Raw genomic sequence first — 19333 nt, forward strand, 5'->3', positions numbered from 1 at the left:
GGGACAAGCAGCCTGTGATGCATGCTCAGAGGGTGAAAGAGGAGAGGTGGGAGGACAAGAACACAGATGAACACATGTGCACACACACCCCCTTATTAGATAGGTGTCAGTCAATTATGGCTCACTCCCCAACCCATGCATCTCCAGGGAAAACCAGAGTTCTACTAAAAGGCCAGAATGCACTCAGGCCCCAGGCTTCCCTTTCTTCCTCCCCTGAAAGCTGGGTTCTGAGGCATCTGTGCAGCACAGGTCTGCACCCCCAGATGGATGCCCATCAGAGCCAACAGGAAAGGGAATTGGCAAAGAATGAGTTTCTGCCCACCTTACAACTCTACTTTTGCTGGGCCCTGAGGTACAAATCAATCCCAGTGAGCCTAAGAACAAGAAACTCCAAGGAGCCTGACACAGCCCACCAAAGACTGGGGGAAGGCAGCTTCTTGGCCTTCTAACTTTTCATTTATGCTGTTCGGAATGCAAACCCACTGCTGGATTAAGGATCACTTAGGCACAGGAGGAGAGAAGACTAAGACCAGGCGGGAACAAAAGAATACCACAAAAGGAAAAGGTGGACATGGGGCAATGGAAAGACAGAAAAGAAAAACACAAAATTCATCTTCCAGAATGCTGTGCTTCATAACTAGTTCTAAAAAGCATGAGTCAGCAAAAACCTGTAGTTACACAGAAAAATTTCTGAACATCTACACTTCTTTAACATTCCTGCTGGAGTTCAGCTCAAAAGCCGGACATGAATTTGATGCTTTTCTTTCTTTTCTTTTCTGAGATGGAGTTTTGCTCTTATTGCCCAGGCTGGAGTGCAATGGTGCGATCTTGGCTCACTGCAACCTCCGCCTCCCAGGTTCAAGAGATTCTCCTGCCTCAGCCTCCCAAGGAGCTGGGATTACAGGCGTGCACCACCATGCCCAGCTAATTTTGTATTTTTAGTAAAGATGGGGTTTCACAATGTTGGTTGGGCTGGTCTTGAACTCCTGACCTCAGGTGATCTGCCTTCCTCGGCCTCCCAAAGTGCTAGGATTATAGGCGTGAGCCACTGCACCTGGCTGATGCTTTTCTATCTGACTTCTTTCAGAGGATCCTGAAAGACACTAAGTGGAATCTTTCCTTAAAGTCTTCCATGCTAAAACAATTCTCTGGAAAGATCACCTCTGTTCAGTCCTGGTCTCTTTAAAAAAAAAAAAAAAAAAAAAAAGGGAAAAAAGAAGCAGTGATGCTGTTTGACATGGAAATCACTAGCATTATTCTGGCATCTCAATGAATCACTGACCCAAAATAAATAGCTCTGAAAACCCAACTGGCTCCCCTACAAGACCAGAAGACAAGAAGCACTACTTCTTGTCACAAGCAAGACGGCCTGGCTGACCTCTGTGATCAGGAGGGGAGCACATGGCTGCAGCCTGACCCACCCTCAATGGCCTCTCCTCAGCTGCTTTGAATCCCCTCAAGCCCACCTATCTGCCTGTGCACCCAAGGCCCCAGGCTTCACCCTAGTGAGTGCAGAGAGGGGGATATGATAAGAGTTAGTGTGGAGAAGTTATTGTAGATATGCAGACATCACAGGCAGGTTGTTGCAAATGCTCACCACGTTTGATCAACACGGTCAGTGTCCCTGCAAGGAGGGGAGAAAGAGCTCAGAAGAGAAGCCAACCAAAGATATCTGGGCTTGGGGTGCAGGGTGGGGTGATACATGTCCTAGAAGCATCATTACTAGGCAAAGAGACTGTTCCATTTTCAATCCAGGTTCACTCGTGTGGGTGAGCTATGGCACGATTCAGATAAACTTCCTCGTCTAAGAACACTGAACATCCACCAGACAGTCAACACCCTAGCTGGGGCAAAGCCTCCCTAGTAACTCACTACCCCAACCCAGAAGGAAAAAGAAGTCAGGAACCTTAATGATTGGAAGACTGTCCTCAGCTGTCTCTACTACTCCCCAAGCTACGGCTGCTCACCAATGGCACAAGGGAAAACAAGTGTGGGGTCAGCGAGCAGGAAAGGAATAGGAAAATAGTTCCCTCCCCATCGCAGGAAAACTGGTTTTGCTTATAGTAGCCATGTTGAATGGGAAGAAATGTTATGCTGAGAATAAGAAATGGTGGTTTCAGTGGTAGCTGTTGTTTCACCAATCTGGGAAACAACAAAATGCTACCATTTGCACATTTCAGAATTTAATAGCGATTACTCTGAATTTGAACAAAGATGCCAAATGCAGTTTTGCAAACACCAATTTCAGAGGCACAGGAAGATGAGACCATGGCTCTGCCTCAGACAGAACACTGAGATGCCCACAACCCTCTACTCTGCAGGCTCTGTGGGCCAACCCTCAGCCTCCACACGCAGCCCACCCTACCACAGCCCCTCAATGGTACCTGCAGTGGTGCTTCCTGCTGGCAAGCCAGAAGGCACTGTCGCACGCATAGCAGTGGGCAGCCAGGTGGTCAGGAAGCCAACGGGTCATCTACAAAACAGATGGGGCACGGTTACTGACAGGAGATGGGCCATCCAGCTGGAGCCAGCAGAGCCATGCTAGGGGCAGCAAGAGTCACAAGGACCACATCGGCTGTGGTGGCACCAGACCAGCAGATGTGATGTCAACAGTACAAGAAAGGCGTCCAAATCGTTTCCCTAGAGGGGACTCCAATCTCCCCTGAGATAAAGTAGCAGGCAGCAGCAACTGGGTCACTGTGAGAGCTGGCAAGCCTCCAGTTCATAGAGGCAATGAAGAGGGAGGGCCAGCTTGCTGAGTCTCCCTGGCTCAGAAATCCTAGGCTTCATGTGGGTTCCCAGGAGCTAAGGTGCCAGAGGCTCAGGGCTAGCTGTGCTGGGAGGTGCTTCCTTGGCCAGGGGTATGGGGTGGGAATGGGGGTGGAGAAGAACCACAAAACAGTTAAATGGATGGCACTCAGAGCAGGGGCTGAACCTGTACCTCTGTATCCTGTTTATCCACCTGCTCCCAGCTGGCTTCAGAGAAAATCTCTGTGCTGCAGCGAGACAAACAGTTCTGATCCAGATTGCTTTCCGAGTCGGGGATTGAAGTCTGTTGGCAAACAAACACAGCTGAACAGAATGAACCTGGTCTCCTCCCAAAAGAAGAAAAGGCCTGGTGAAGAAGGGAGCACTGAGGACTCTGGGTGGAGGCCGAGTGCTAGGACTGCCGAATCTGCAGATGCATCAGCCATCAAGAACTGGGGTGAAGAAGTGCAGTGCGGGCCTGGGCTCAGCTGGGAGAGGGATACACAGGTTGTGTGCAGTGACTCTGGAGTAGAAAAACAGGCCTCAGGGTTCCAGAAAGTGAGTGAGAGGGAAGTGACCAAAATGGAATGAGAATTCTGTATGTCAGCTGCTCCAGTGGGCCTGTCAATCCAACCCTGCCTGCCACTTAGTTAAAGCTGAGTGCTTTCGGGATGCCCTCCTTTTCTTAGAAGGACTCTCTGGGAACATGAGAAACTATCATTAGCATGAAGGAAAAGCCAAGTCACTCTGAACTGAAAGTCACTGTATGTGCCCGCCTTTAATGTACGCTGACCACTTGAGAGCGAGGGCTCACACTTGTACTTGAGCTGCCTGAGTCAAGTCCACCCAGAGAGGAAAGCACCTCCTTGAGAACCTCCCCTGTGGAACCCCCATTTCCAGCCACCAACCCCCATCAGAGCTAACTCCTCAACAGTGCTAGAAACCAGTCCCTTCTCTCCATTTCTACTGGCAGCATCTGCCACAAGGTGGGTATAAATATTTGTTTAAAAAGAACTGAACCTTCAGAGCCATAGCCCACGTCTGGAAGGACTAATACTTTGTAGTTACTAAGGCAGAACAGGCACTGAAATCTGACAGGAATAATTTGGCATTGCCCTACAGATGTCATTCTGCCCATGGGTTCAAGCCCTTCTGAAGACTTATGATCCTGTGTCTGAGAGATCAGATCAACCATGTAGTGCATGCTAAGTCTCTTCCTCTCCAACGGCCTCCAACAGGACATCTGCGGAAAGTAAGCAAAGCAGAAAACAGGCAGGCTGCCATCGCTGTGGCAGAGGCTCATCTCCAGCCTCTCTTAACAGGGCTACTCTGGACCTTTCCAATCCTTTAACAACCTGTACCAATCACCATGCACTGGGCACAAAGGGCACCCAGCCTCAGCGTGCCGTCTCCTTAGGCAGCTATGGAGGAATACCACAGCCTACTCACCACCTCATCCCCAAAGTCTCCATTAAAGTGTAAGGAGCTGGTCAGGTACTGGCTCTCCAGGCGACTCTTCAGCTCCTGGACTTGTTTCTTCAAAGTTTCTACTTCCTGCTGGTGGCCTGACTCAATCTGACGCAGGCGCTGTTGGATCATGTCTGTGTACACTGACATGCCATCATCGTCCAGGTGGCTGCGGGAAGGCTGGTCGGGGCTGCTGGTTGCAGATGGCCTCCCTGAGTGGCTATGCAGCCACTTGTGGTGCAAGTTCCTTGAGTGTAAGTGGGCAGAGCTGCAGCTCATAGCAGACAGCTGACGGCTCAGTGAGTCCTTGCTCCTACCAGCCTCCCCATTGGCGCAATGCCCATTGGGTGTGGGGTACATCTGGAGGGTGCTAAGACCTGGGGGCTGCTCTGAGGCCCTGTTTTCAGTCTCTAGGGCACCATTGCACACAAGCCCCTCTTTATATTCGGCTAAAGGCAAGGCACAAGGGGAACGTGTCAGGCTGAGAGTGCTGCCAGGGGAAGTCCTATGTACCACAGACCCCACTTGGGGCCTCTCGACCAGGCTTGTCTCTGAAGGGCTGGGTTCCATGGTCTGGGGAAGCCTGTCCTTGCCACTATTTACAAGGCAAGGTCTATGATGACCTTGGGGCCCACTTCCTGACTTCACCTTATCTTCCGCTAACATGTCTGCAGAACTGTCCATGTTTGGTCCTCTGGTCTCAAAAGGGACTTGGGAAGGTAGCAGAGAACATGACTGTGAGGTACCATAGCCAACTTTTGCATCTACTGGGATTGGAAGAACTGCTTCTTCTTTACCCTCTGCAATCTCTTCTATTCGAAACTGCTCCACAGGGACCTCCAGGGAATCCTCTCCCCTGGGGGAGACCTGGAGAGAACTGAGGAGAACACTGAGCCCACCCTGCTGTTCAGAAATACCCTGTGAGAACAGAGGCCAGCTCATATCCAGATGGCTCCTCAGAGCAGCATCACACAGTTCTGGGTCTTGGTGAAGTCCAATGGCTGAGGCCTCAGGTGTCTTCCTCCTCCTCTCCTTTTCTAAGAGAGGGTCCTCTTTACCCTCCTGTATCTCAATGCCTGCCCTGTGGGCAGGTTCCTCTACTCCACTCTCCTCTTTGGTGGCCTCCTGCAAGATGTTCTCCATCTGCCCCTCAGCTACTCCAGCTGCAACAGAAAGCTCGGCACCCCCCGGCACTCTGGTGGGCTTCCCTAGGCTGTCGGCAGAAAGGGGATCCTCTCCAGGGCCAGCCAGGCTGCTCAGCTCTAGTGAGCGCCGGTGCTCCTGCCACTTCTCGTTCAGGCTGGGGTCGCTGCAGCGCCGGCTGGCCAGAGGCACTGTGTTGTCACAGGCTGTGGTCAGATTGTCGTATGATCTAGTCTTTGGTAGCCTAAAGGAAAGGAATTTGGGGGAAATGAAAATCTTGGAAACTGTTTGGAGGGAAGTAGGAAACAACAGGTTTTAACAAGCAGTTGTTTCATAACTGGGTCCATTATGGCTACTCATGGAGCTGTAGCATCTCTGGAGCGAGGCCCAGACTGCTGGAGCAGCAAAGCTCCGGAACAAGTCCTCCTAGTGTGCAGATTTCCTTTCAAACTCCCCCAACCCCATGCCCCATACATACAAATGAGCCAACAGCAAATGCTATTTTCTTTCTTTTTTTTTTTTTTTTTGAGACGGAATCTCACTCTGTCGCCCAGGCTGGAGTGCAGTGGCGCGATCTCAGCTCACTGCAACCTCCACCTCCCAGGTTCAAGCGATCCTGCCTCAGCCTCCTGAGTAGCTGGGATTATAGGTGTGTGCCACCACACCCGGCTAGTTTTTTTGTATTTTTAGTAGAGATGGGTGTTTCACCATTTTGGTCAGGCTGGTCTTGAACTCCTGACCTCAGGTGATCCACCCACCTTGGCCTCCCAAAGTGCTGGGATTACAGGCGTCAGCCACTGTGCCCGGCCTGCAAATGCTATTTCCAAAAGACGTTCTTCATGATGCTGCTGTGTTTCTCAGTGGGTGGCAAAGTAGCACTGGCGTTTCTTGATATTACAGTATTTTAAATTAATGTGTTATCTATCAGTCTGAATTTAATAAAGCTAATTCTCAAGTGACAAAGCCAAATTTTCTTCTTTTTTCCTGAGACAGGTCTTGCCCTGTCATCCAGGCTGGAGTGCAATAGATCTTGGATCACTGCAATCTCCACCTTCCAGGCTCAAGTGATCCTCCTGCCTCAACCTCCCAAGTATCTGGGACTACAGGTATGTGCCACCACACTTGCTTAGTTTTTGCATTTTGGGTAGAAACGGGGTTTCACCACATTGCCCAGGCTGGTCTGGAATTCCTGGGCTCAAGTGATCCTCCTGCCTTGGCCTCCCGAAAGTGCTGGGATTACAGGCACGAGCCACCAAGCCTGGCCCAAAGCAAAATTTTCTGTCATCTGACAGCATCGGCCTTTTAAGCCTCAGAAGACAAATCATGGCAAATAGGCAGGAGCACAGAGCACTGGGGAAAACACAAACCAGGGGGTCACAGAAAAACTGGAAGATTTGCTCTATCACTGAGGAGCTGCTCAGTGTATGCAAAACAACATGAAGCAACAGGGCCCAACTCACTCCCAGAAACAAGCATCTTACAGCCTTGTAGCTCAGAAATCCCTATAACTTCCCTGAGAAAACTGCAGAGATCTAAGAAAGATATTGTGGAGCCAGATAACATCATGATCTCTGACCATCCCTGGACATGTCCCAACACAAGAATACACCCACACAGGCTGTCAGGCCTGTGGCATCACCCTGGGCTCACCGGCTCAGGGGGGGATCATCAGGGCTGGTGCCTGGGGCTGGGTATGGTGCACAGCTGTCGTCCACAGGGGTGGCTGGGGATGGGCAGGGCAGGTACACTGCACTCCACAGCATCAGGTTACGCACATGGCACACAGGGTACAGCACCTGAGGAGGGGGGAGGACACAGGTTTAAATATGCCCCAGTAAGTCTTCTAGGATGTCTGGAAATGATCAAGAGCAAGCACCCAGCTGGAATACCCAACAGGGCGGACAGGATCTCCACAAAGAAGCAGCACCAATGGATACAGGTCTATCCCAAGAGAACCAATACAGGACTAGACATTTTATATGGCCAACATTTTTCACCTAAGAGCCTCTTAAGAGCATGAAAATATAAAATATTTTTTTAGATCCCTTTCTCATTATAGTTATTTCTTAGGTCACCTTCAATGTCTGACTTTCGTCAGCTTGATTTGTTGCTTTTACTGCCTAAGAAAGTGAGTCATTCTGTTAGATGGTGATTGTCCATCCCGCTGGCACAAAAGCTTGGCTTCAAGAAACACTGTCAAACCCATTTTATAGGATCATTTAAATTAATCATGTGAAAAGAAGGACATTTTTCTGCTGTATTGTTACTTCCCCAGAAGGCACACTGAAGGGGAGAGACAAGCAGTCAGCTTAAATATTTTCTGTGATTACTTAAATGTAATGAGAACCATATTAATAGTCCAGGAAATCAATATAAACTCTGATTAGCCTCCTTTTGACTTCTTTAGGGTTTAAGATGCATTCTGACAAAGCTAATATTACTATGAAACTGACACATAGGTCTATGTGCCTCCTTTCTCTGCTTAACAGAAGGTATTCATTCCTTCAGGGAACAAAGTCTTAAAGGGCCTGCCAGCTCTTCATGTGAGCAGAGAATCACAGACAGACACACATACCAATGTCAAACACAGTTTACTGTTCTGAGACAGAAACTATGGTGGGTATCGTTCTTATTGACACTGGGAGGGTGCTGGGGGCCTGGTGGCAGCTCCTTCTGAGCTATCAGTGCATCAGGAAGCAACTTAAGTTCCTCTCCCGTAAGACAGAACATGCTAGAAATAAGTTAAGCTCTGGAGGCAGTGCCAAAAAAGATTCACATCTAGGGCGGCAAAGTAGAGATCTGTGTTAAACCAAACCACCCTCAGCAAGTAGTCATCAGAAACAGATCAGAGCACCATCAGAAGCAGGCCTTCCCCAGGACAGAATCAGGGGGGAAAAATGGAACCAGTCCATCCAGAGACAGTGGAGATGTCTTCACAAAAACAGTCACTACTCAAAAAGGCTCTCATATGTAACCAACCCCAAATTCCTTCTGCTGATCACAGTGGAAAGGCTAAAGGATACATACGGCTTCTGACTGAGAGGAATACAGTAGGTTTTTGAAAGCCTTGTTGCCTGCCCGAAGAAGTGACCACACGGAACATGTCCGTTCCTGAGTATGCTTTTCCCCTCTCTCCTTGGCGTTGTTGCACAGGAATGTTCCAAAGAGGCAGGAATAGGTATGCTGCACCAGTTTCACCTGTGGGAGTCCAATGAAGCACAAATTAAGCAATCAGGCATGCACACTCTGATAAGTCAGCTCAGCTGAGCCACCTTATCCTAACATCCCTGAGAACACTTCAATTTACTCTGTCAGGACGGGGAACCCAGTAAGCCATGCAGTAGCCTCCTCCTCCTCACACCACCAATTCCAGGACCCAACAACCTGAGTCAGACAGGTTGTTGGTACTCCCATTCCTCTTAGCTTCCCTGATAAACAGTCTGAGATTCTGAATTCACAGCCACCCTCACAAGCGCCACAGCATATGAACTGGGTACAGGAGCACGTCAGTGTACAACTCAAGCCTGAGCTGACAGTATATTTGTAAAACTACTTGTTCATTCTACAAATTATTGAGCATTTCACGTGGCCCAAACATGACTAAGGTGCTGGGCATGTAGCAATGACCAGCAAATTATTCTGCCCTGATGGAGCTTGCTCTAGTCATAGCTGAAGAGTGACCAGTGCTATGGAGAACAAGGCAGACTGAGATGGACAGGACATATATGAGGCAGTGCAGGATGGCCTCACTGGCTGGGACCCAATGGACATGAAAGAGCAGGCATGTGGCTATCTGAGGGGAAGCACTCCAGGCAGAGGCAACCACAGGTGCAATGGCTTTGAGGTAAGCACATGCTTGCAATTTCTGAGGTACAGCAAGGAGGCCAGTGTGACTAAAGGAGATTGCACAAGAGGAAGAATGGTAGGAAATGAACCTAGAGAGGTAACCTCTAGGAAGGCCCTAGGGGCCATTTTAAGAACTTTGGCTTTTGTGTAAAATGTAACTAGAGGTTTTTAAGTAAAGGAATGACATAGCCTGCCTTGTGTTTTAGAAGAGACTCTCTATGCTGGGATAACTCAATTGGGGCAGGAGATGATGGTGGCTCGAACCAGTGTGGTACCAGTAAAGGTGGCAATAAATAACCAGGTGTTAGATATATTGTGAAAGCAGAGCTGCAGAATCTGACTGAATGTGGAAGAGGGAGGGAGGGAAGGAGGGAGGGAGGAAGGGAGGAAAGAGACTTGACGATAACAAAGAATTTTGCCCCAAACAAAAGGAGGGATGGAAATGCCATATGGTGAGAGAGAAGACTTCTGGAAGATCAAGTTTGGAAGATCAAGTTTTATAGTGAGGAAACACAGAAATCAAGAATTAAGTTTTGGACAGGCATGGTGACTCACGCCTGTAATACCAGCATTTTGGGAGGCCGAGGTGGGAGGATATTGTTTGAGCCCAGGTGTTTGAGACCTGCCCCTAGGCAACAAAGCAAGACCCCATCTCTACAAAAAAAAACAAATAAATAAAAACATCAGCCAGGCACAGTGGTACGCACCTGCAGTCCTAGCTACTCAGGGGTCTAAGGCGAGAAGATCACTTGACCCTGGGGGTTCAAGGCTGCAGTGAGCTATGTTTGCGCCACTGTACTCCAGCCTGGGTGACAGAGTGAGATGCTGTCTCCAAAAAAAAGTATCAAGTTTTGAATTTATTAAGTCTGAATCAACATTAAGACAGCCAAGTGGAGATACCTAGTAGTAATAGATAGATACGTGAGTCTGAAGTGGAGAGGTCTAAGTTGAAGGTGTACAAATGTGGGACTCATCCGCATACAGATGGCAATTAAAGCCACTAGAATGGATGAAATACTTGGAAGTGTAGATGGAGAAGCAGCCTGGAGGCTGAGCAATGGGGCATTCCAACATTTAGAACTGGGGAGAGGAGGCTGGGTGTCGAAGCTTACGCCTGTAATTCTTCAGGCAACCAAGGCGGGAGAATCACTTGCCAGGAGGTTTGAGACCAGCCTGGGCAACATAGCGAGACTCCATGTCTATTTACAAAAAATTTTTAAAACCTAGCCAGGCATGTTGGCATGTGCCTGTGGTCCCAACTACTGGGGAGGCTGAGGTGGGAGAATCCCTTGATCCCAGAAGTTTGAGGATGCAGTGAGTTATGATCACACTGCTGCACTCTAGCTTGGGTGACACAGTAAGACACTATCTCAAAAAAAAAAAAAAAAAAGGAACTGGAGGGATTAAGGGGAATCAGCAAAGGAGGCAGAAACAATCCAGTAAGGTAAAAGGAGAACTAAGAGCAAGGAAGTACTAGAAGTCAACTGCAAGGAAGTACTAGAAGTCAACTGAAGAAAGCATTTCAAGGAAGGAGTGGCTAAACTGTGCCAAATGGTAATGATGGATCAAAGAGATGAAGACTGAGAACTTCTCACTGGATTGGTGGCCTGAAGGTCACTGGTCATTTTAACAAGAGCAGCTTTGGTAAAGCAGTGGGGTGAATGCCTGATTGAAGTGGGTTTAAGAGAGCGTGGAAAGAGAAATTTGAGATAGCAAGGGTAGAAAACTTGAGGAGCTCTGCTGTAAAGGGGAACAAGAGCAATAGGATGATAGCTAGAGGTAAATGCAGGACCAATAATGGGTTTTAAAAAGATGAGAGACACTACACATTTTTAAGCTGAAACCCATGCTCTGGTAGAGAGGGAAACGCACTGATGCAGAAGGCAGAGAGGAGAAATGCTGGAGCCAGCCAGTGCAGCAGATGAGAGGAGAGCTGGTACACAAATGGACAGAGGGACTGGAAGAGGGCAGGGATAGTGCACCCTCCATCAAAGGAGAGGGTGCGGAGAGTCTGAGACAGTCATGGGGGTCTGGTAGACTGGAGGGAGCATGGTCCAGACATTCTGATTGCTTCTATTTCTAACTGCTATTTAGGGTTTCTACCATCCCTTTAAAAAAAACTAAGTTTAAAACAACACAAGGACTTCATGCAAACCTGGTATACCTGGATTTTCTCTTTTTGAAAAGTAAATAGCAAAATTATTTACTAAAAAAAAACCAAACAAACAGGAAAAAAATCACCTCTATTAAATTCCGAAGAGGCAGCACAGTTTCATGTGAGAACTGGCCCACTAACATTTGTACTGACCCTCCTTCAAATTGAGAAAGTCCCCAAAATGAAGAAACTCACAAGGAATGCTTCATTGAACTCAAAAGAGCAAGGAAATTGCCTCTGAAGCTGATGAACACAGTCAAGCCACTGCAGAAACACTGGGCAACGTTCATTCAAATCATCTGAGTTCTCCCCATGACCACACCGGTCAGCAAATTTATGGCCAAAATCCAGCCACTCCATTTCCACGAGGACCTGGAAACCCTGCAGGGAAGCATCCAGGAGAGACCATTTGTGCTAGACTATCCAGACTGTGACAGTCCTAAGCCTGGTGTCACAGAAAGCAATCCCCTCTAACAGCCTCCCAGAAAGCCCACCTGGCCTTGCCCTTTGGTGGAAGGCTCTATCCCTGATGAGGCACACACTTAGGGAAATTTCCCAATTCCCTGAACTCCATTCCATGATCACTAAAATGGTACTGACTGCGTTTATCTAAGCCTTTCTTGAATGTGTATTTTTAGCCTCTTGTGTTCACTGTAATAAAAACCACACTTTTCCCCTAAATTTCTCTTAACATTTCTGCCTCTGGTGTTACAAAGTCAAGTTTGTAAAATCCTTCTATACCCCAAGTTTAATTAATATTTGCATATATTTTAGGGTACTTTATGATTTTTCTTTCATCTTCAACCCAACAGACGGTTATTTCAGGTAGAGCTGCTTCTCCACAGAACACTCTGTGGTAGTATCTAGCATGCCAAGATCCTTTTACAGACACCTTATTTTCCTGAGGTAGTAAAAACTTTTACAAGTAGATAGACTGTAAAGGAAAATGTGTCTATATTCTCAATACCTTGTTACCCATAATCTGCTCCATTTTAAGAGGTGCAAGAACTGTGGGAGGAACCACCACAATTTAGCTCATGGCATAAAGGAACAATGATCAAAACAGAAATTTCACTTTCTTTAACCTAATCACCACTCCCAAAACTGGTATCACTCCTGAGACGTTTCCCCTGCTCATCCTGAAGTACCAACCCCTCCCCATTTGGATGCGCTCACCTCTATGGTTCGGTAATAAGGGTCCAGCAAGAGCTTAGCCAATGCCACAATCTGGGGGGTGCGGTCCCAGCCATCTGAGCAGTGCACTAGCACCGGCCGCTGATCCTGATCCACAGCATGCACTACCAGAAGCGCTGATTTCAGAAGCACAGACAAGTGATGGAGCCATTTTGTGCTTTCAAGAGCTGATAGCCAACTATAAAAACAGGAGAGGATTAGAAAATGCTGATTTTTATGATTTACTGCATCATGCTCAATGATTGTCAAATGAAAAAGCAATTTCCAAAGATTTCTCTCTCCAAAACACTGCCAAAACAAAAAAATTATGTTTATAAAGCATGTCTCAGGATGAGGCCCAAGCCCTACTATACAATAGAGAAGAGCCTTAGAAATAGGGGCTACAATTAATAGGACATCTTTTGTTCCAAAATCTGTATGGATGATTTCCCGGACAAAATATTTGACATTTTTCAGTCCATGATATAAGGAAAGTGGCTCCTTCTGGAATCTTCTCCTGAATAAAAAATGTAGCGACTTCTGAGATGTAAAACAGAAGATATTTATATTTAATGATCAGCAACTATGCCCAACAAGTTCTCAAAAAAAAAAAAAAAGTAAAGAAAAACTCATGAATACAAATGTATCTACGAGACATAAGCTGGATGCCGTATACAAGAATGGTACACACAACCCTGCCTATGACCCAGACTGTAACACTTACCACTGTTTAATTCTTTAATGTTTACTGACTAAAACCAGATGAGCCCAATCTGATAATTTATACTCACACAAATTAGTATACCAATGGCCACACAGTATTGCTGGGCTCAACACAGACTGGATTCAGCAGGGATCTAGAAGAACCTTTTTTTGAAAGACCTTTAGGGGCCGGGCGCAGTGGCTCATGCCTGTAAACCCAGCACTTTTGGAGGCTGAGATGGGAGGATCACTTGAGGTCAGGAGTTCCAGACCAGCCTGGCCAACATGGTGAAACCCCGCCTCTACTAAAAATACAAAAATTAGCTGGGTGTAGTGGCGCACGCCTGTAATCCCAGCTACTCAGGAGGCTGAGGCGGGAGAATCACTTGAACCCGGGAGGTAGAGGTTGCAGTGAGCTGAGATTGGGCCACCGCACTCCAGCATGGATGACAGGAGACTCCATCTCACTTTAGGAGTATCAGATAGCAATAGCCGCCCCTTGGGAGTAATCACAAGCTAATCACACTTGCTTTTTAAACTGTGTTGACATTTTGTTTCTTGTGCTTTCCCTCACCCCTCCCGATCCCTAAAAAAGAGTTCTGATTTTTCCCAAATGTGATCAGATTTGTAGTTAAGATCACAAGTCAAGTCTTTCAAACACTGAGTCAGAGGAAGAAATAAACATTTCTGTCAGGGGACTCTGGGAAGGCTATAAAGGCCTACTAAACCCTGTGGAATAAGTATGAAATTTTGGCATAGTCTAAGGAGGTGGGGGTCTTTCCAGGCAAACAGACAACAGAATGCAGTGCATAAATACTGGTTGTATATGGATTTGTTTGGACTACCAACCAGACTGTGACTCCTCAGAGGGCTAACACTATGTCTCAGTGCCTAGCATACAGTAGGGAGTCCCACTGTTTAATGAATTGTAAGTCTGTTATGGGTAAAAATCCAATCTTAAGACTTTCTATCTCCTAGCAGGTACCTGAGAAACACTTTTTTCCTGATGGATCAATTGTTTATTTCATTCCTCACATATTATTGAAAGGAACTAAAAGATAAGGCTTAGGAGAACAAATACTAAATTATCTCCTAGCACCTGAAGAAATGGTAAACAAGAGAACCGGTGTGAGGTTCTTTTGAATCTAACTAAACTATTATTTAATACCAGTTGGTGTTTGTGACTAATGAAGCTGTACTCCAAAATCTGCCAGCCAAGGAGGGGCTGCTGAGAGACTCCCCATTCCCTTGTCCTATTCTCAACCTGCACTAGAAGCCTACCATTCCCTCATCCTCCACAGCCCCAAACACAGGCCAGGGGGCCTAATTACAGCTGCCCATCACTGCTATAGCTGCTTTTTATCCATGAGGGAGACTTCAGTGCAGGATTATGATTTGCTGCCAAATACATAAAAGCATTACCTTTAATAAAATCCCCAAGACATTTATGTGGACCAGGTGAGGGCTAATTCTATCTTTTTTGACTCTGATAGCTCTTTAAGAATTTTAATATATGGAGGGTATTAGAGATCATGTAGTGTTGATTACATCTCTTTCATTTTATAGACAGGAAAACTGAGATCTACAGTAGTTAAACCCCTTGGCCAAGGTTACACAGTTCGCAGCCGATCTCCTGGGTCCTTAGCAAGGCTCCTTCTACATACCACCCTAGGGAAGAAAGCGCTGCTAGCTGGGACCTGGAACTGTGTAGCAAATGCAAATGGCTAACCCCCAAAGGACGCAGCAAGCTCAATTCTCCGGTCAGGCTTTCCCCAAAGGCACTGCTTCATCCTCTGGGCTGATGACAACTACGGTGAATTTAATCATTTGCTACTGGCAGTTAATATAAGCGGTTTAGGCAGCATCTGATTTAATAAATCAAATAAAGAACGCAGTAAAACTTGATGTGATCATGAGATCTACTGAATAGGACCCAGAGAAACAACTATGGGCTCCAGCACAAATACCAGAAAAAAGAAAATTCTGTCTTCTCTGGCTTCCTGAAATAGTAAAACAGGATTTTAAAATATTTATCTGTCCATATTTGTTTTACAGGGCATTCTTCCTAATTTATCCTGTATTCAATCAGTAACCTTGGAGGGGGTATTATTTCACCTTCCTCACTGCAAATGCCAGCCATTCATATTTAATAGCAATATGAATCATGATAATGTTCTTAGTAAATGAGAATAGTTTAGAAATTGAAAGCAGATGTAAAAGGAACTGACTTAATGGCAAGTTTAACCCCTTTAGAACATGATGAATCAATTCTGACTTTTCATGATAAAACATCCCAGTTCATAACAGGTTATGTATCACTATGGGACATCAAAAACTGAAGAATTAAATTTCTTTTTTTTTTTTTTTTCTTTTTCTTTTTTTTTTATTATACTTTAGGGTTTTAGGGTACATGTGCACAATGTGCAGTTTTGTTACATATGTATCCATGTGCCATGTTGATTTCCTGCACCCATTAACTCGTCATTTAGCATTAGGTGTATCTCCTAATGCTGTCCCTCCCCCCTCCCCCCACCCCACAACAGTCCCCGGAGTGTGATGTTCCCCTTCCTGTGTCCATGAGTTCTCATTGTTCAATTCCCACCTATGAGTGAGAACATGCGGTGTTTGGTTTTTTGTCCTTGCGATAGTTTACTGAGAATGATGTTTTCCAGTTTCATCCATGTCCCTACAAAGGACACGAACTCATCATTTTTTATGGCTGCATAGTATTCCATGGTGTATATGTGCCACATTTTCTTAATCCAGTCTATCGTTGTTGGACATTTGGGTTGGTTCCAACTCTTTGCTATTGTGAATAGTGCCGCAATAAACATACGTGTGCATGTGTCTTTATAGCAGCATGATTTATAGTCCTTTGGGTATATACCCAGTAATGGGATGGCTGGGTCAAATGGTATTTCTAGTTCGAGATCCCTGAGGAATCGCCACACTGACTTCCACAATGGTTGAACTAGTTTACAGTCCCACCAACAGTGTAAAAGTGTTCCTATTTCTCCACATCCTCTCCAGCACCTGTTGTTTCCTGATTTTTTAATGATGGCCATTCTAACTGGTGTGAGATGGTATCTCACTGTGGTTTTGATTTGCATTTCTCTGATGGCCAGTGATGAGGAGCATTTCTTCATGTGTTTTTTGGCTGCATAAATGTCTTCTTTTGAGAAGTGTCTGTTCATGTCCTCTGCCCACTTTTTGATGGGGTTGTTTGTTTTTTTCTTGTAAATTTGTTTGAGTTCATTGTAGATTCTGGATATTAGCCCTTTGTCAGATGAGTAGGTTGCAAAAATTTTCTCCCATTGTGTAGGTTGCCTGTTCACTCTGATGATAGTTTCTTTTGCTGTGCAGAAGCTCTTTAGTTTAATGAGATCCCATTTGTCGATTTTGGCTTTTGTTGCCATTGCTTTTGGTGTTTTAGACATGAAGTCCTTGCCCACGCCTATGTCCTGAATGGTATTGCCTAGGTTTTCTTGTAGGATTTTAATGGTTTTAGGTCTAACATATAAGTCTTTAATCCATCTTGAATTAATTTTTGTATAAGGTGTAAGGAAGGGATCCAGTTGCAGCTTTCTACATATGGCTAGCCAGTTTTCCCAGCACCATTTATTAAATAGGGAATCCTTTCCCTATTTCTTGTTTTTGTCAGGTTTGTCAAAGATCAGATAGTTGTAGCTATGCGGCATCATTTCTGAGGGCTCTGTTCTGTTCCATTGATCTATGTCTCTGTTGTGGTACCAGTACCATGCTGTTTTGGTTACTGTAGCCTTGTAGTATAGTTTAAAGTCAGGTAGCGTGATGCCTCCAGCTTTGTTCTTTTGGCTTAGGATTGACTTGGCGATGCGGGCTCTTTTTTGGTTCCATATGAACTTTAAAGTAGTTTTTTCCAATTCTGTGAAGAAAGTCATTGGTAGCTTGATGGAGATGGCATTGAATCTATAAATTACCTTGGGCAGTATGGCCATTTTCACGATATTGATTCTTCCAACCCATGAGCATGGAATGTTCTTCCATTTGTTTGTATCCTCTTTTATTTCATTGAGCAGTGGTTTGTAGTTCTCCTTGAAGAGGTCCTTCACATCCCTTGTAAGTTGGATTCCTAGGTATTTTATTCTCTTTGAAGCAATTGTGAATGGGAGTTCACTCATGATTTGGCTCTCTGTTTGTCTGTTATTGGTGTACAAGAATGCTTGTGATTTTTGTACATTAATTTTGTATCCTGAGACTTTGCTGAAGTTGCTAATCAGCTTAAGGAGATTTTGGGCTGAGACAATGGGGTTTTCTAGATATACAATCATGTCATCTGCAAACAGGGACAATTTGACTTCCTCTTTTCCTAATTGAATACCCTTTATTTCCTTCTCCTGCCTGATTGCTCTGGCCAGAACTTCCAGCACTATGTTGAATAGGAGCGGTGAGAGAGGGCATCCCTGTCTTGTGCCAGTTTTCAGAGGGAATGCTTCCAGTTTTTGCCCATTCAGTATGATATTGGCTGTGGGTTTGTCGTAGATAGCTCTTATTATTTTGAGATACGTCCCATCAATACCTAATTTATTGAGAGTTTTTAGCATGAAGGGTTGTTGAATTTTGTCAAAGGCCTTTTCTGCATCTATTGAGATAATCATGTGGTTTTTGTCTTTGGTTCTGTTTATATGCTGGATTACATTTATTGATTTGCGTATGTTGAACCAGCCTTGCATCCCAGGGATGAAGCCCACTTGATCATGGTGGATAAGCTTTTTGATGTGCTGCTGGATTCGGTTTGCCAGTATTTTATTGAGGATTTTTGCATCAATGTTCATCAAGGATATTGGTCTGAAATTCTCTTTTTTGGTTAAGTCTCTGCCAGGTTTTGGTATCAGGACGATGCTGGCTTCGTAAAATGTGTTAGGGAGGATTCCCTCTTTTTCTATCGATTGGAATAGTTTCAGAAGGAATGGTACCAGTTCCTCCTTGTACCTCTGGTAGAATTCAGCTGTGAATCCATCAGGTCCTGGACTCTTTTTGGTTGGTAAGCTATTGATTATTGCCACAATTTCAGAACCTGTTATTGGTCTATTCAGAGATTCAACTTCTTCCTGGTTTAGTCTTGGGAGGGTGTATTTGTCGAGGAATTTATCCATTTCTTCTAGATTTTCTAGTTTATTTGCATAGAGGTGTTTGCAGTATTCTCTAATGGTAGATTGTATTTCTGTGGGATCGGTGGTGATATCCCCTTTTTCGTTTTTTATTGCATCTATTTGATTCTTCTCTCTTTTCTTCTTTATTAGTCTTGCTAGCGGTCCATCAATTTTGTTGATCTTTTCAAAAAACCACCTCCTGGATTCATTAATTTTTTGAAGGGTTTTTTGTGTCTCTATTTCCTTCAGTTCTGCTCTGATTTTAGTTATTTCTAGCCTTCTGCTAGCTTTTGAATGTGTTTGCTCTTGCTTTTCTAGTTCTTTTAATTGTGATGTTAGGGTGTCAATTTTGGATCTTTCCTGCTTTCTCTTGTGGGCATTTAGTGCTATAAATTTCCCTCTACACACTGCTTTGAATGTGTCCCAGAGATTCTGGTATGTTGTGTCTTTGTTCTCGTTGGTTTCAAAGAACATCTTTATTTCTTCCTTCATTTCATTATGTACCCAATAGTCATTCAGGAGCAGGTTGTTCAGTTTCCATGTAGTTGAGCGGTTTTGACTGAGTTTCTTAATCCTGAGTTCTAGTTTGATTGCACTGTGGTCTGAGAGACAGTTTGTTATAATCTCTGTTCTTTTACATTTGCTGAGAAGAGCTTTACTTCCAACTATGTGGTCAATTTTGGAATAGGTGCGGTGTGGTGCTGAAAAAAATGTATATTCTGTTGATTTGGGGTGGAGAGTTCTGTAGATGTCTATTAGGTCCACTTTATGTAGAGCTGAGTTCAATTCCTGGATATCCTTGTTAACTTTCTGTCTCGTTGATCTGTCTAATGCTGACAGTGGGGTGTTAAAATCTCCCATTATTATTGTGTGGGAGTTTAAGTCCCTTTGTAGGTCACTGAGGACTTGCTTTATGAATCTGGGTGCTCCTGTGTTGGGTGCATATATATTTAGGATAGTTAGCTCT

The 19333-nt window shown here is 45.2% G+C and overlaps 1 protein-coding gene across 9 annotated transcripts in view; it reads right to left on the reverse strand.

Annotated features, from left to right (window-relative positions):
• Positions 1 to 19333, reverse strand: part of MTMR3 (myotubularin related protein 3) — a 199684-nt gene that overhangs the window by 2774 nt on the left and 177577 nt on the right. For 5 of the 9 annotated variants that reach the window (XM_055254083.2, XM_063623622.1, XM_063623623.1 and 2 more), the window contains 8 exons: positions 12536 to 12731; positions 11555 to 11740; positions 8386 to 8556; positions 7009 to 7154; positions 4198 to 5602; positions 2942 to 3052; positions 2385 to 2473; positions 1598 to 1624 (listed from right to left, as the gene is read on the reverse strand). In XM_055254083.2, coding sequence (XP_055110058.1) covers positions 1598 to 1624; positions 2385 to 2473; positions 2942 to 3052; positions 4198 to 5602; positions 7009 to 7154; positions 8386 to 8556; positions 11555 to 11740; positions 12536 to 12731 — 2331 coding nt within the window. The remainder of the gene's footprint in view (positions 1 to 1597; positions 1625 to 2384; positions 2474 to 2941; positions 3053 to 4197; positions 5603 to 7008; positions 7155 to 8385; positions 8557 to 11554; positions 11741 to 12535; positions 12732 to 19333) is intronic. The other 4 variants (XM_063623625.1, XM_055254077.2, XM_055254078.2 and 1 more) reach the window with 3 other exon arrangements.

Source organism: Symphalangus syndactylus, chromosome 18 (genome assembly GCF_028878055.3).
Source record: "Symphalangus syndactylus isolate Jambi chromosome 18, NHGRI_mSymSyn1-v2.1_pri, whole genome shotgun sequence".
In the NCBI taxonomy this organism is placed as follows: Eukaryota; Metazoa; Chordata; class Mammalia; order Primates; family Hylobatidae; genus Symphalangus; species Symphalangus syndactylus.